The following is a 12,149-nucleotide window of genomic DNA, read 5'->3' on the forward strand; positions in this document are numbered from 1 at the left end:
AGTTATTTATCATAGGGACCAGATCTTCAAAAATTGGACTATTTTTTTGTGAGTAAATGGTGATATGGGACATGTCTGGCCCTTATCTCATTTTTCAGTTATTAACTTCATTAATTAGGATGGTCAGCCTTTGTTCTAAAAAGGGCTAATGAAACCAAACTACAACCACCTAAAATTCAGTTAGCTAAAAAATAATCACTCAACCAAGTAGAAAATTTTGTTAACTGGGTTATTACTATTATTGCAACAACTGATGCTAACAAAAGGAACATTCAGAACCCAATATAAAAACATCCTTAACTGGGTGTTAACTCCTACACTAAACTATCAATGCCACAAAGCAATAACCCTGATGATAATGCAAAAAACCATTTTTGAAAATGTGACTGATAGGATCGATACTGTCTTGGAGAGTATCTTTCAAAACATGTGTATGAATTAGGTAATTATGAGCTAGCTTTAAGTATAACAAGCATTCTGCAGTCTAAAAGACATTGATATACAAAGACACGTAGGAATCTAAGGGTTGAAAAGAATAAAGCTAATGTCATAGCTCACTTTTAAAAACTACCCCAAATCTTTCACTTTCTGCCAGTACTATTCACTTATTTATTTTTAATATTACATCTACATTTAACATTCTACATTTACTTATAAGCTTTCTAAAGAGGTTAAGTAGCTCCTTAAATTCTGCAATTATTTAGTGCAGCTAAATAGACTTTGATTTTCTGCATTTAAAAAAAAGATTCTTTATTCCTATGTTTTTATTAAATATAACAAATTAAACATAGGAAACAGTGTTGGAGTTGCCACAGAATACTGAATTCCACAAAAGCCTAAAAATTAACTTCATCTATGATCATCCAGGCCTATATTCTGAAATATTAACTTTAAACCTTATGACTATAAAATAAAAGGTATGAGTCAACATTCACTAAACCCCCTCTCCTTCAGGAATAAAAATTGCTTTGAATTTATAAAGAGTTTTCTCTAACAGCATTGAAATATTTACCTCCAAAAAAGGGCAAAAACCATTGCTAACAAAGCACTTTAGACAGTATTTATCCCTTCCTCTTATTTAAGAATTTTCTCTCATTTTCAATCCCAATAATATGGTTGTTCTGCCTTTTGCTAACATTTCAGAAATAAATCAATCAAGATTTATTGATTGGTAGAAGTGGAAAAGAATATATTATCTGCAATCTCAATGGAAAGCAGATCTCAAATTCATTTATTAATGAATTTCTTGCAGCAAATTGTGAGACTAAGTTCATAAAACTTTGCAATGATACAAGAATTAGTTACCAGATTGTGAAATAAGTCTAAAGAAACTCTGTCTGTTCCGGTCCTTTCAATCAAAGTTTAAGACAGCTCCAACAAAAGATGACAATAAAGTCATAAGTGATTTTTAAAGGAACTGGATCAAATGAAATTAAACTTGTACAGGGCTATTTTACCTTGTGCAATTTGTTACACTTGGAAGTCAGTGTGTAAAATTCTGAGTATGTTTACTTGATTTTATAGGATTTTCCCCAGAATAATCCCGCCATGATGTGTGAAATACATTACCCAGGAGTTCATCCAATCTTTATGTTCTTCTCTTTATTCTTTCTTGTTGGAGGATCTATTATGAGAACTGTAAATGAAGGCCCTAAAAATATCTCTCATGCGTTGAAATAGTGTTCCTAGGGAAAATTCTCGTAAGTTGAAGTCATTCAGAAAACAGCTGCAATCGTTACTTTGCAGAAATATGTCTACACTGCTGTACTGTGATCTGTCTTAGAATGTCTGTGGACAAAATGTTACTATACAGCCTCCCCTTTCTGTACTTTAGACCTGCTTGGAGCTATAAGATCACTTTTCCTTATTGTTTAGTAAGTGTTTTTTAATGAAATGTACTGCTCTTACTATATAGGACTCAAAATAAGCTCTAAATCACTATCCAATAAAAGAAAATTATTGAGTTGGATATCTAAAGTTACTACCCAGAGGCTACTCTGGTACAGTATTTATAAATCTCTAAACAGTTAGGTTATAATTGTCTTTCTGGGTTTTGGGAAGAAAGCCAAATAGCAGCTTTAGTTACAACTGAAGATAAATATTTTGTGTTGGGCCATGTTCATCTGGTGGATAAAATAACAAGTAAAATCCCCACAAAGCAGGACTCCAAGAAAAAACCAAGAAGCATGATAAAACTAAATAGGAATAGTCAATGGATGATACTTGAAGAAGAAAGGATGGAAATGTCAACAAAATGAAGGAAAGGAAAATTATGGGAGGTCTCCCAGCTTTACAGCCAAGGCAGAACCCATCACATACATATTCAGTCCTCTCGAGTGCTTTGGAAAAATGTTGTGACTGAGGAGCACATGTTATGAACTATGGATCTAATATTCTCTGGTCTGCTCTCCAAAATAATTCTTGATGAAATAATCTTAATTTCTGTTAGAGGGAACAGAATGAGAAACAGAAAGGACAATAAAAAGCAATCTCCAGTACTCAGGGGTGACCTTTTTCTCCAACACAAACACACACCTCTTTACAGATCTTACTAGGAAGACAATCAGTCAAGATCCATAAAAGGTAATCAAGAAAAACACAGGGCTTCCTTGTCAAAAATAAGGTTGAGTTTATAAATAATTTTGTGAAGAGGTGGGCCAAGTTCTCACTTTACAGCATTTTGTACTTCAAAATCTAGATATCTTAATGAAACAATAGTGTGCTGCAGCTTCAGTGGGATACATTTTGGCCTTTTTGTCCTTGGAATCTAGGTTCTAGGTCTCCCAAAGGCAATGAACTGCCGGGATGATTTCCAAAACTCATTTTCAGGACATTAGAGTCTGCAGCCCTAACCTCTAGCAAGCCTACAGAGCTGCCCAGTCAGCTTTGAAACGATCAATGCAGACAGCCCTAGGAACACTTTCAACGTGAGAACGTCCAACAGCACAGGTTTAATTTGAACGATTTTCTTGTTCTTTTTGAGTAGAAGTATACATTTTATATAAAGGAGACCAGAAAATCCTTTCAAAACTGTTAGTAAGCTTTTCTTCCTAAGGAAGACAGGTTGTTTGCACACATAGTTCTGTGTAGCCATGCATCTGGTCGTATGTTGCCAGACAGCTGATGATGAACATAGATTTGACAACTTAGATAGTTTACTGCCATCCCCTCTGGATATGCTAGGTCATTTGTAGCTCTGGTCCAGATTATGATTTTTTTTCCTGTGTCTTGGAACTTTGAGTTGGATTTTTATTCTGTGGAAGGTTGAGGCAGAGCGCTGTGCTTGGATGAGATGCAATTCTGGCAGGATCAGTCACAACACAAGATGGGCAAGCCAGAGGACAAAAATGTTGCTGTACTGCTTACAGAAGGTCCAGATAATAGATAATTACTGTTAACCAGTTCAAAAACCTAGGGATATTATAACACCATAAGGAAGTACTATCAAGTCTTCGTTTCTGTATGAGAATGGCTGTATGTGTTTTAAGTTCATCTGGCACTAGTAGTGAGAAAATTGTTGATGCAAACCAGATTAATTCATAGCTGATTTTTCAGCAGTTAACTTAATCCATTGGGAATTGCTAGCCCTATTGTTATAGAAATTTCCCTTTCAGCAAACTATGCTGTCATATGTCCACCCACCTACTCCTTCTACAAGATCCTTCCTCTCAGATTGCATCTGGGTTCTGTTTCAAAGCCACATCTCTGGCTGGAAAGGGCATGTTTGGATGGATAGAGAGATACATTTTTATATGCCTAGGACTGAGAGTGACTTTGGTGTTAAAGCAGGTGATGAGGATGAAGCTCTAAGAAAAAGGGAATGAAATCCCAAAATGTGCAGATTCTCTTCCTGCTACCAACTTAAAGCAAGGAGTTACAGATATAGGCCTGTACTTCAACACTTGCCAACAATTATGGCTTATCTGATGGTTAAATAAATTCGCATCCTGGTTTTATGGCACCCTCCTTGTTCTGGTGTCACCTTTTGCCTAAAGCTGAAATTAAACAATCACAGATACAAACTAGAAAGATCCTTGTATATTCAATAACTTATCAATTAAATGATTGCATTTTTTTTCAGAAATGTAAACATGAATTATATATCAGGTTTTCATATGAGATTCCATCGCTTACCGACTACATAATTATACATATATAATACTATTTATTTAACCGGAATAGCAAAGGTATGGTCATACTGCTAAATACCTCACCAAAAATCTTGCAGCTCAGCCCATATATTTCTTAGACTGCTCACATATTTTGTTTTATTTCTTTTCTTTTCAACACCCTGTCACAGTTCAACTGACCTCCTGCCACACCTCCATATTTTCTAATGTCAGTATTTCTGATGATCAGTAACAGAAGTAACATAAAAGAGTAACACAGAAGATCCAAGCATGATGTTGATGAGGATGTCTTAATCCAAAATCATGCATTAAGATCTAGAAAAACTCAGATGGGCAATACTGCAAATTTGTACCAGACAATGTGTTAAGTATGTCAAGCAATACACAAATGTAAAATGACAACTTGCTCTATAAATAAAGGTACTTAATTGCCAGTAAGAATCTGTGAGTTTGTTCTAATACCCTGCTTGCTGACCAGCAAAAAGTTGAATCACCTACTTTATGTAATTGCCATGATAGTTATGTCCACCGTATGTTAAAGCTGCATTTCAGAGACAAAAATGTCACATTGCATATAATTTCCAGCAAAGTTTGTGCTATCCACTGATTCTAAGTGCTTCTGACAGCCTAATCATTTTATTCAACATCTTTCACGAAAATTTATGTTACTGAAAGGAGCAGAACTAATTCAGGAGTTGTGGATTTCATAAACAGAGAATTTACTGCGAAGATAATTGTTTTCTGAAGCAACTGGGCTTGCAAGAACCCCTCCTTATTCAGTGCTTCCAATTAAAATAGGCTGCTGGTTACCTGCCTTATGTTATGCCCTGTTTCCCCAGAACAGCTACGGAAAGAGTCACCTTTAATTTTTTAACATGCAGTCCGATATTTACCTGAAGAAAAGTCAAAAATTTCTAAAAATGTGCTCACCTATCATTCCTCTGCTTCTCTGCATCAGCAACATTTAAAAGGGCTAAAGGGATTTGGACTATGGCCAGTGAACACTTCCTGACCTACAGGGACTATTGCTGTAGCAGCAACCTGGGTATTAGAGAGTCACAGAACAATTCAGTCTGGAAAGGACATTGGAGCGTCTCTGGTCTTATTTCCTGCTCTAAGCAGGGTCAACTATGAGGTCAGATCAGCTTTGAGCTTTACACAGTGAGGTCTTGAATACCTCCAAGGATAGAGAGTAAAAAATGACAGGTGTTCATGTGGCGCACAAGACTGGATATTGACAGGTTTCTCTATCCTCACTGAGGGATGGTGTGACCCTGTGTACTCCCAGAGGTAAAATAAAACAGTCAAGTGCTGGAAATGTCTCTAACTTCTAAGCAAAGAGAGAAAATTCTCTCAGACTGACTGTGCTCAAGAAGAGATTCTTGATTATTTTAATTATGTGTGTGATAGGAGACAGAGAGATTCATCAAAGAATAGCCATTAGCCTGGTAGTGGAAGTACAGATTTAGTTTTGAGATACAGAATTTCAGATCCCAAGGCTAAACCAGCAAAACAAGGAACCTCCGTGCCTGTCTTCCACTTCTGCAATGAGTTTCCTGATCATGACTACAAGCTATCAGACCGTGAGCAAGTTGGCCTCACAAATTTGTGAGGAAAGAACTCTAAAATATTTGGGGTTGTGTTATTTCCAGACCACAGATTTGAAACTTTCAACACTCATGGGATTGAAAACAATCAGTTTCTTCCTTCTCTTCTCTAAACCTACTTCTTATCCAGAAAACTGTCCAATTTGACTCTGAAAAGTTCAAACTTTTAGCTTCCTGGTACAATTTAATTCAAGTATTGAATTCCAGAATTTTATTGCTGATTCTAAGAAAGAATTTTCTATGTTCAAGTTTCTATATTCAAGAAGTTACACTGCAACCTCTGATTTTTGGCATCTAATTCCTATTTCCTGATTAGACTGTAAAGAGGAAAATCTGAACTTAATCTTAGTTCTCACAGTCCTTGAGGGAAAACTATCTCTAGATCAGGCTCACGGGGAAGCTGCAGACCAAAGCACAATCCTTTCCACCTACATTTACAGCAGAACTAGATCCAGAGGGAATATTTACTGCTGCACTTAATAGGTTTATCAAAGGTAGGACTTCAGCTGCATAAGCTGCAAGACCCTTCAGGGATGGGAAGATGATTGTTTTTACACTGATGGTCTTTGCCAGGGTGCTTATGACTGCTTTGCAGCTGCTTTGCACAGGCACAGATGGTGTAAAATAGCCTTTGGCAACATATGAATCAGTCCCCTACTCTCAGGAAAGATTGAAAGATTTTGTTCAATGTTCTTAAATGGGATGAGTGCATGTCAAACCATGGGAAGAAATCAGCCTTGAGTTAATTCTCTGTGGCTTCTTGAGCAAGAAGGTACCAAAGCTGTAAAGAAAATTAAAAGTTCTTGTTGTTTTTATTTTACTTTTTAGCTTGTGTTACTAAAACTTGCATTTTCTCTGTAGTGTCAATGTGTTTTGCATAAAAATAAATTTTTTAGACACAATTCAGGTATTTCAAAGAGTAACTGAAGTTATCACTGGTTATATAACAGCAACTCATCCTGTAAAGGAAGCCACAGTGAGAAAACGACGTTTTTATACATTATCTAGGAAAATTTCAACATGAGAAAAAAATGCCAGTTTCATGTTCATTCATTTTTCCTCTGAAAGATGTGCTCTGTGATGTAGCAGAGAAACTATGTGACTGTCCCTTTAAAAGCCATCATACCAATCAGCAGGTTTAACTGTCAAGCAAGCTGATGTAGGGCTCTTTGAATTACTGAGTGAGGGATATTCTTCCTGCCAGGTCCTGTCCCCTGTAGGCACTGCAGAGAAGTATTATAGGGCAGTCCTTACCTTGGGAATTAGCCTGCAAGACCCCAATGCTGTCATCAAACTGCATAGATTTGATGTTGAGTGACGCCAAGATGCATTCCTTGTCCTGCAGCGAAGCATCATCAATATTATTCTGATTGGCTGACAGGATAACGCACATGTCGCAGAGGTTGATGTTGACAGCCCTTAAATCAGCCCGACTTAATGGCGTACCCTTCGGCACAGCGAGGAGAAAAGGGGGGTGCAGGAGAGGGGAAAAAAAGAAAAACAAATTAAAGATTGAGAAGGAGCTTTGGGAAATTATTTAACAAGTATCTTTTTTATGCTCTGACATTAAGCTGGTCTAACTATGTGCCAGGGAATAGGAGATGTGTGCTAATCTAAAGGGTAGTTGGTGCTGATGGCAGCATTTTAGGTTCAGTCTCAATACTCAGTCAAGCTATTACTAACAAACAAGAAACAGGAATAATGCCAGCATTCTGCATCTCATCGGTGACTTGAAATTGTCTTGATTTAAGCTGCTATCATGTGGCAACCTCTGGCTCTCTGAATATAACAGGGGGGGTGTTTTAAATGTCTATTTATCTACTACCAAGCCACAATGGTCTTGGGCAAAAGAACAGCAATTTAAACAGGAAAGCATTACGTGTCCTGCACATTTGAAATGCAATCAGGACAAAGCTATTTTTTTCTACCTAAAGCAATACACAGAAAAGGTTAATCCTTTTCGAAGCATGCTTTTGGTGCTTCTAGAAGGAAAACACACTGAGCTTCAAAGCTGTGTGATTAAACCTTTTGAAACAGAAACAGGACTTTATCCTAATGGGCACAGCTTGTGCAACATTCCCTGTTCCACAATCCTCAATCAGAGAACGGAATCATTAAAATGAAATGCTGTGGTAGCCTGTGGATTTTTTTCATAGTTAACAAAGCTGAGATATGACACTTAACATGATATTTTTTGTTTAAAATACACTTGCCTTTCACATTCAAAAGTCCACAACTGTAGTTACAAAATATTAAAATATTAAGTCTACATCACAGGGGCTGCAAGGTCCAGGAAATATACTCCTTTTTTTTTTCAATGGAAACTAGATTCTACTCTGCTGCCTCACATGGATTGGTACCCAAAGACCCCAATGATGAGGGGACATAACTGTCCCAGTGTCATGCAGTGATTTTCATAAAATCAAGTCAAGACCCTGGTCTTCCATCTCCTGATCATTCATGGTGAATACCTCCCGAACTCCACTGAGAGTACTCAATGCAAAAGTGAATTTAAAATGCACACAGTGAAGGAAGAGCTCAATTCTTATTCGGTGTTTGCCAGTTTAATTATTCCACGTAATTTTCAATAATTTGAGGCAAAAAACCTTGTGAAAAGCAGTATGTATCAAACAGATATGATTTCATTATAAACTGCTCCAAAGTTAGAATATGATTATTCCAGCCACCTTAATCCTGCCCTTTGTGCCTGTACTGTGCACCAAGTGAAGCAGGGTTCCTGTGGGGAAAAATAATATGCAATCATGTAATTAATTAAAGGCTCACTCCTAATGATTTTATGCAAAGGGACAGAATTAAGGCTGCCTGAGGATATTTAAAATTGGCATTTGCCTACTTTTTAAGAGTTTACTCAGCAGCTTAAAGGCATCTTGTAATACAGACTTTAAATTCCACTTTTTTTTTTAAACTAGAACAAATGTTTTCATATTCAGCTGTAACCACATCTCCACCAGATATCAGCAGCAAGTTTTACCTTGTGAACCAAAGTACAGGGAAGTATGAAAGTGGTCTCCCTTTGACAGGTTCCTACAAGTATAATCTCAGACCCTTAAGTACATTTTAAAATTAGTGTAATTACATCAGATATTTTAATTTTATATCACCATTTTGAACCAGATAGGCTGCAAAAAAAAAATGGAAGTAACAGGAGTGAAGTCTGTGTGGTCTTCAGCACCCTTGATTACTATGTCCGATACAATTCCTTTATAAATTTCTGTGTTTTTAAAGTTCCATCAACTAAATATTTAAGCTGTTCAAGTAAAAATTAATCTAAAGCTATTCTGAATTTTGGTGTAAACTGGGGAAAGTAAAGCTGATGTACATTTATTTTATGCCTCTTCAGAATTCAGAATCAAAACTTTGAAAAAACATATTGTAATAATGGATTAACATTATATACTGGAAACAGTGGCAGGATTCTATTCTGCTTGATAGTTCAACAATATTATCAATTTAATTCTGATTCTCTAGTCTTTAGCCTTCACAGTGACTGGAATTAAAAGGAATTGGCAGAAAGAGGAGGATATTAACTGACCAAATCTGATATTGACACCATTTTTGTGACAGCAGAGAATCTTGTGACACCATCTGTTGGATCAGGTTACAGAAAAATGCCAAGGGCCAACACTAAAACTGCATTTACAGTAACAAAGACCTACAGTCTGAATTAATCAAAAAGCAAAGACAGTCCTTTCATTCTATAGTTATTTTCCCAATTATTCAGTTAAGGTTACATCCATCATTGATTTATTTATTTTTAACTGCTGAAATGAAATTACTAAGAGCTAGTAAATTTATAATTTTTCATTCTTAAAAAAATCTAAACTAACTTTACTATATAACATGCTGAGCATTTTCTTTCACTTATACCATGGGCTCCCATGCGTCATTTATAGTTGTGGTCACCTAAGATCACCAGCTGGGAGGACTTAATTTGTTAGTCCTGGAGCTCTTGATTCTACATTTTGGTCATATGCGTGAATCATAATGATACATAGGAGAAAAAGGGCTTTTGCAGTTTTAGTGGCTGTGCCTACCAAGATCAATAGGAGCTTTTCATTGATTTTAAAAGGGTCAGGGTTTTTCTGTACTTTCATACAGGACTCTGAACCGAAATGCCAGGGCAGTGTTCCTTATAAAGCAGGCCAGTCCACAGGAAGTCTTTATGAATACATATAAATATTACGTTGACAGAGTAACAGTAATTTTTTCAAAGGTTTTGTGGGTATAAACCCATAAATAATATCATAAATAACTACTGTCATTCTGTCAGGGAAATCACAACATCAGAACCAGCTCCATGCAGGGCACTACAGTGAATGTTCAATACCAAACACAGCTAATAAATCTGATAGCAGCTGAAATTCATCCGATGAGGATGATGAGGAACCAAACACTGCAGCAAATAACATCTAATAAGGTCTCACAGGGCTCTGTTTTCATAGACACAGTAAAGGGAAAATCTAAGTCCTCAGGCCTATAAGTAGACAAAAGTAAAAAAGCCTAAGATCAAAGTCAATACGAATCTGTCCAGCTGGTGTCCTAAATAACAAAGTATCAATAATATGGCTTTTGAACTTACAGGCAAGATTGAAACCTTGGGGAAGTTATGCAGTGTCTCCCATTCCCTTCTCAGGTATTCAAGTGAACCCACAAACACAATGTGCTTGAGTTCATGGTAGTGAAAGTTGCTGGCTCGTAATGGCATCACTAAATTTCTTAATCCAATCAAAGCAGATTTAACATCCCCAAATATGCAAACGACTACATGCCCACTTAAAACTGTCATCGCTGCTTCACTTCGAGTCTAAAAAAACAAACAAAACAAAACAAAAAGACAAGGGAAAAATGAAACAAAGGGAATCTTAAATCATATATTGAGTTTAAAACCAGGAAAAATACAACTGTCAATATTGTTCATGCACAAAGAAGTAGTTTGATACAGCTATTCATTTTACCCTTACTTATATTTCATTAAATGTACCCAGCAGAAAAAAAAAATGTTCTTGTATGCAACTCGTTTGGCATTTGGGAAGACATAGCATTGGACCAAATTCTGGTCCTGTGCAAGCTTCTATTCATGTGGATTGTGACTTTGGCTACAAAGTACTGTAGGTTTAGCTAAGGGTTACAGAAAAGAGGTGCAAAGTCATGCCCTAGTTGACAAATCACTGGATGGGTTTTTTCAACACCAATTTGGAAAGGAAGATGTTGAGCTTCCAGTGTTCCTAGTAGGGCTTTGTGATATTACTCAGATCTTGTGAGATAGGGACCATAACCTCTTAGAGTCAAAACTCTTATTTAAGGACAAGCTGCTGCTTCCCTGAGAAGCAATCCATGAATGCCCTACACTGCTCTGCTTTCCAGTGGATGCCCACTATATGCCACAGAGCTTCTCTCAGTAACAAAATACAAGTGCAAGTTTGTGACTAATACTAACCTTTCAGGCCAATTGGACTTACTGAGGAAAAGGTCTCATGGAGAATATTCAAACAGTGTCCAGAATTATCTTCTTGTCTCAGTGAAAGAATAAATTTTTGCACTAATTTCAGCATTGTTTAGTTCAGTTGAGCAGGCAACTCAAACACCAAGATGATTAAATAAAGCCACACGGAAAAAATTACCTTAATTTCTGGAGCCAGTCTCGGCATTGTAGTGCTCCATCACGTAGTTGGAGAACCACTGATACCATATTGCCAAGAAATTGTACACTCTCTACCACTACACAGAAGTTTTGCCAATGAATAAAACTAAACCAGTGGCAATACGCAAAATTTTCCTCTCACTTATCCATAGTATAAGTCATTTCTCTAAATTACAGAAGCATGGTGGTGTGCAATTAAGATTGGAATATGCAGCAGATATGTTCATTATGTCAGAAGAATGGGAACTCTGATTAGAAGTTTTCTCATCAGTTAAAAAAATGCATGAGCTTTCAGTTTGTCCAGAGAAATTACACTGATTTTCATACAGCTTGACCAAGACAGTTGTCTTGGCCCTTCAAACAGCAGAAGACAGGAGCGAATCCTCAAGTGAAGCATCTAAGTTGTCCCATGTCTCTGCCCATGCATCTGGAATACTCGGACTTTACAAGACAGAGACCAAGTCTTGAAAGCAGGTATGTAAAAAATATCACTCCATAAATCTGTATGCAGCCACGTATGGCAAAAATCCCTTCTAACTACCTGATACTGCTGGAATGTCACAGAGCCAAAACAGACCTTGGGCAGAAAAATTAATTATTTTCTGACTGGGACATCATCAAGTATCAATTAGAAGACAACCTGGGAAATCTCATCATCTTCAAATTATGCACTAATTTGTACTTGTGAGGTCTCTAAGGACAGCATTAAATTTGCATAGATATGAATGTAGACATAAATTGTGGATTGTG

At 36.8% G+C, this 12,149-nt stretch overlaps 1 protein-coding gene across 14 annotated transcripts in view; it reads right to left on the minus strand.

Annotated features, from left to right (window-relative positions):
* Window positions 1-12,149, minus strand: part of KCNMA1 (potassium calcium-activated channel subfamily M alpha 1) — a 410,464-nt gene that overhangs the window by 39,552 nt on the left and 358,763 nt on the right. For all 14 annotated transcript variants that reach the window (XM_031062173.1, XM_031062129.1, XM_031062158.1 and 11 more), the window contains 2 exons: window positions 10,338-10,562; window positions 6,992-7,184 (listed from right to left, as the gene is read on the minus strand). In XM_031062173.1, the coding sequence (XP_030918033.1) occupies window positions 6,992-7,184; window positions 10,338-10,562 (418 nt within the window). The remainder of the gene's footprint in view (window positions 1-6,991; window positions 7,185-10,337; window positions 10,563-12,149) is intronic.

This window comes from Geospiza fortis, unplaced genomic scaffold (genome assembly GCF_000277835.1).
Source record: "Geospiza fortis unplaced genomic scaffold, GeoFor_1.0 scaffold130, whole genome shotgun sequence".
In the NCBI taxonomy this organism is placed as follows: domain Eukaryota; kingdom Metazoa; phylum Chordata; class Aves; order Passeriformes; family Thraupidae; genus Geospiza; species Geospiza fortis.